Here is a 5,251-nt window from a genome sequence, read left to right on the forward strand (position 1 = left end):
TCTTTCTTTCTCTCTCTCTCTTTCTTTCTTTCTCTCTCTCTTGCTCTCTCTCTCCTTCACGCGCGTACGCACAGATTTGACTTCGCCATGTCAACAAACTTCAAAATTGGTAAAAGTTTATCGATTTTTACAGCTATACGCGGGTGCCTCTGTGAAAAAAAGTTGACAAAAACACAGATAGGGTCATGAACAATGTCCTCCTAAAATTGGAGCGACATGCGTGCTAATTTGTGGACGTGCATAACCCACATTCACGTACACACACACACACACAAACATCTTGTGTTTTATAGATATTGATTACATATGTGTATGTATCTGTCTTCACTACTTTTTCATCTCCCAATCGCTCTCTTTCACATTTTTCTCATATCTCTCTTTTCATCTCTCTCGCTGTCTTTAGTGAAAGCAAAGAAATATGGCACCAAAAAAGAGACAAGCTGAGCATAAAGATTCTGAAATAACCTCTAGTAAATATTTTGCCAAACAAAACAAGGAGGAAAGTTCTTCAAGCATTAAAAAACTGTTTGATCCATGCCTTAGGCTTATAGGCACTTTCTACCAAAAAGAATGTGTAGATCTTAGCAGAGCTCTTCTTGGCAGGTATATTGTACGAGCATTTGATGATGGCTCTCAGGTTTGTGGTAAAATAGTGGAAACTGAAGCATACTGTGGCATTGAAGATGCATGTTCCCATTCTTACAACAATAGAAGAACAGAACGGACTGAAGCTATGTTCATGCCTCCAGGAACTCTTTATGTGTATACCATATATGGTATGTACAATTGTATGAATATCTCAAGTTCTGGTAAGATTTCCTTCTTATTGATGTTGTTTATTTCCAGACTAGCTCTCATTTAACATATTACTGATCAAAGGAATCCCAGTCGAGAAAATCCTATTTCAGTTTCTGACATAGTGTATCTAGGACTCTATAACTACACTATCTACAGCATCTTTGCTTTTCTAAAATGGTAGGGTGTGATTTAGCTGCTATTTCTTGGTGGCCAAGTGATCACGTTAGGGTTTCAAACATACCATGAGATGAAGTATAGACAAACCTTTTTTATTCAGAACAGAATTTGACAGTGTGATGGGGGTGCTCAGTGGTACACTAGGGGTTCTGAATAGTTAACTGATTAAAGACATCTATGAATTACAAATGTTTCTCTTGGTTGTGTGTATGAGAGTTGAAAAGAAGGAGTGGGGAGTAAAATATGCCAAGGGTTTGTGAATACAAAGTAAATTTTTATTTCATATCGATTTAGTTTACAGACATTCTAAACTGAAGTGCATTCTGATTGTGAAGAAGAGAAAAAGAAAATGCCTGACTTATCTGATAGAATTTAACTAACTTCTCTCCGTTGTAGATATTAAGTTTATAGATGTGGGAGAGATTGAAAATTCTATTGTGTTATGCTTATCCCTTTAAGAAATTCTTTAGCAATGTGAAATAACTAAGACTTGAAATCAAGTTTTGGGCTTGAATTTCCCAGAGATTATCCACCTACCCTGCAATATTTACCCAATGACTAATTATATAAATCTGTTGTATCATCATCAATTTAGTACAAATATTTTACTTTCCTATTCCTATGGAATACAGAAATAAAAGTACAAGTAAAAACTATGATAATCTCTCAATTATTTGCAAACTGAAAACCATTGTTGTATTCTTCCTTCATTGCAAATGAAAATTAAACTTGTACCATTGTTCCAACTTCATTGCTTTGTGTCGGAACCACCTGACTCTCTTGTCTCTTTCTCTACATCCATGTTGTGTCAAATGAAAGAAAGTAAGACCCCCCCCCCATTCATTCCAAGCTATGCACTAACCATTTGCTATCCAGAACTTCTGGAATTTCATCATTGTTCATGTTTTACCTGCAACCACCAGCATGTAGAGTTCAAGAAGAAAAGGTCTCACAGGGTCTGAAAAAGCTGTAGGCACATTAATCCCATATGAACTTCAAAAATTAGAATTTTCCTTGCTCAGAGAATATGACTGTATTCAAATTTTTCAAGAATTAAACCTATTTGCTACTACAATAAAAAGAAATTTCAACAACTTGATATTATTTTCTTTTTCATATTTAGACCTTGCCATTTCTATCAGATATTATACCAGTTAAGGTATTTTAATCCTGTAACCATTGTCTTATTTAAGACTATTCTCATTACGATTATTACAAAACATTTAGTATATAATTATACTGAATGATGCTATAGTATTAACATAATATAAATATAGACTATTCTCATTAGCATTATAACAAAACATTCAGTATATAGTTATACTGAATAGTGCTATAGTGTTAACATATATTAATTTAATACTATTCCCATTAGCATTATGATAAACCATTCATTATATAGTTATACTGAATGAAGCTAGAATATTATCATGATATATTATGATAAATTAAAGGCATATCATATATTACAGAAGTATATAGCACTTGTATTATATTATAGAAATATCTCACTATTACCCAATGAATCGCCTCTATAGCCGGTTTGTTCTGTCACTAAGTATTGTGACTTATTTTGTGATTGACTTTTAAAACTAAAAGTTATTTCTGCTATACATCAAGATTCACACACTCTATGTAGCACTCTTGTTTGTGACTAGGGTATAAAGTCATAAACCATAGAAAAAGAAAATTAAACTCTTACAAAATAAACTTTCAAAAGTCATGTTAAAATGTAATTGAATCTTAATAAACATTAAATGTCAATTAAACGACAGTTCATTTTGTTAATTAAGAATTGACCTGAGGCAGTTTTAAAATAATTCTGTCTTATATGACATTACATTTATAAACTATTAATGAAATAGACAGCAAAGCTTGATACTGGTAGTTTGTAACTCAACTACTTGTAAATGTTAATTGGATTTGTAATAATTCTTTGTTGTTTTTTTATTTGTTTTTTGTTAACTACTTCAACTCAATTGTTACTTAACAAAATGAGTGGCAGTGGTGAACACTGATGGTTCTCTCTCTCTCTCTCTCTTTCTCTCTCTCTCTCTCTCTCTCTCTCTCTCTCTCTCTCTCTCTCTCTCTCTCTGTACTTATGGGTTCCATTTCATATGGAATTTTTGGCCCTCCAAAGTCATTTTGCTGTGCAAGTTGCCCTACCATTTTTAGTTGAAAATTTTGGTCTGAAAAATTTGACTTGTATGCCAGGAAATAAGATAATTAATTTGCATTCTGTATTGATTGTAGTAATATCATATTAACACATTATTTACTTTTTTCCTTTTTTTTTTTTTTGCAGTATTTATTAATTGCAGCTGTATCATTTAAAAATAAAGTGAATGTTTGTAGTAGCTTACAAAAAAAACCATTTCTAGAATTAGTGCAGTAGGAACAAAAACTATAATGTGCATGTTTTTATCTTTTACTTGTTTCAGTCATTTGACTACAGCCATGCTGGGGCACTACATTGAAGGGCTTTTAGTCAAATAAATCGACCTATAGACTTATTTCATTAAGCTTGGTACTTATTCTATCGGTCTCTTTTATCAAGCCACTAAGTCATTATGGATATAAACACACCAACACCAGTTGTCAAGTGGTGGGGGGGGGGACAAACAAAGACAAACACATGCATAGATATATAGCTAGATAGATAGATAGATATATGTGATGGGCTTCTTTCAGTTTCCATCTACCAAATCCATTCACAAGGCTTTGATTGGCCCAGAAGATACTTGCCCAAAGTGTCATACAAGTTAGATGCATAGAATCCAATGTTGCATTCTTTTACTCTTCATTTGTGGTCAAATATCTTTTGTTTTTACTTATTTCGGTTACTGGACTGTAGCCATGCTGGAGCACTGCCTTGAATGGTTTTTAGTTGAACAAATTGATCTTGGTACTTATTTTTAGGTCTGGTATTTATTCTAACAGCATCCTTTTACTGAACCACTAAATCGCAGGGACATAAACAAGCCAACACTGGCTGTCAAGTAGTGAGAAACACACACATGCACATATAGGGCTTCTAAACTGTTTCCTCCTACCAAATTCATTTACAAAGGTACCAGTCCATCCAGGGCTGTAGTAGAAGACTTGCCTCAGGTGTCATGCAGTGGGACTGAACCTGAAATCACATTAAGCAAAATTTTTTTAACCATGCCACACCTGTGTCTAAGAAGATCCTGACAATTGTATTGTCATAATCTTCATAGGTACAGTTAAATTTGTTTATGTTCTTCAGTGGGAGTTCATAAATTGAGTACCAGTTAAGGAATTTCACTAACAGTACCCTTTCCCAAAAATTTATGGCCTTGTACCTAAGTTAGAAAATAAATGCCTTTATGTTTGCCAAAAGAGAAATTATTTATTCTGAGTAGTTAAAACATAATTTCCTTTTCTTAATATATGTTTTCTGTGTCGTTGATTTCAATATCGTTCATTTTTTATTGTTGACTATTTTACCAGACAAATTTATAAGATAAAAACTTCAATAAAAAATTTTTTTTAATTTAAATTAAAATTTATTTTCTACAGGAGATGGCTGTGCTGTTTTAATACGAGCACTTCAACCCATATCAGGGCTTGAAAAAATGCAATGTTTGCGTTCAAAAAAGAATCCTTTGAAACCAATAAAAGAGAAGAACTTATGTAATGGGCCTTCTAAACTTTGTCAGGCTCTTGATGTCACTAAGGAAACATTCAACAAAGAAGATTTGATAACCAGTAACCGTTTATGGTTATCAAGTGGAGATACTGTGGAAGATTCTGAGATTGACATTTCCAAAAGAATTAATATAACTGGGGATGAAATATGGGTTAATAAACCACTTCGATTTTTCATAAAATATAATCCATATGTATCAGTGAAAAACGCCAACTGAAATGTGAAAGAAATGAAATGAAAAATGAGAATGTTGTTTTAATGTCTTAATAGATAATCTCTGAACATTTTTGACTTTTTTGTAATGTATTATCCCTTTAGCACTTAAACTAGCCATATCAGGCCTAAATATTCTTCCTGTTTTTTGTTCAAACTGACTAGATATGGCCTCTCATACATATCCTACACTGTTATTCTAAAATAAACAATCACATCATGGAAATGTCAGTCATGCGATAATGCAGGATTAATTCGAAACAATGGGAATAAATAAGCATTTATATTTGACAGAGTAATCCAAATGCTAAAGGGTTAAGCAGGAATAATACAAAACCCATCTCTCTCTCTCTCTCTCTCTCTCTCTCTCTATATATATATATATATATA

General features: G+C 32.9%; 1 protein-coding gene across 5 annotated transcripts in view; it reads left to right on the plus strand.

The window, feature by feature from the left end:
- Positions 1-5,092, plus strand: part of LOC106867846 (uncharacterized) — a 15,591-nt gene extending 10,499 nt beyond the window's left edge. For 2 of the 5 annotated variants that reach the window (XM_014912881.2, XM_014912880.2), the window contains exons 2-3: positions 404-809; positions 4,519-5,092. In XM_014912881.2, coding sequence (XP_014768367.1) covers positions 419-809; positions 4,519-4,865 — 738 coding nt within the window. In that variant the 5' untranslated portion in view covers positions 404-418 and the 3' untranslated portion in view covers positions 4,866-5,092. Of the gene's footprint in view, positions 1-14; positions 311-403; positions 810-4,518 lie in introns of those variants that run through there. The other 3 variants (XM_014912882.2, XM_014912884.2, XM_014912886.2) reach the window with 3 other exon arrangements.
- The last annotated feature ends 159 nt before the right edge of the window (positions 5,093-5,251 follow it).

Source organism: Octopus bimaculoides, chromosome 10 (genome assembly GCF_001194135.2).
Source record: "Octopus bimaculoides isolate UCB-OBI-ISO-001 chromosome 10, ASM119413v2, whole genome shotgun sequence".
Classification (NCBI taxonomy): domain Eukaryota; kingdom Metazoa; phylum Mollusca; class Cephalopoda; order Octopoda; family Octopodidae; genus Octopus; species Octopus bimaculoides.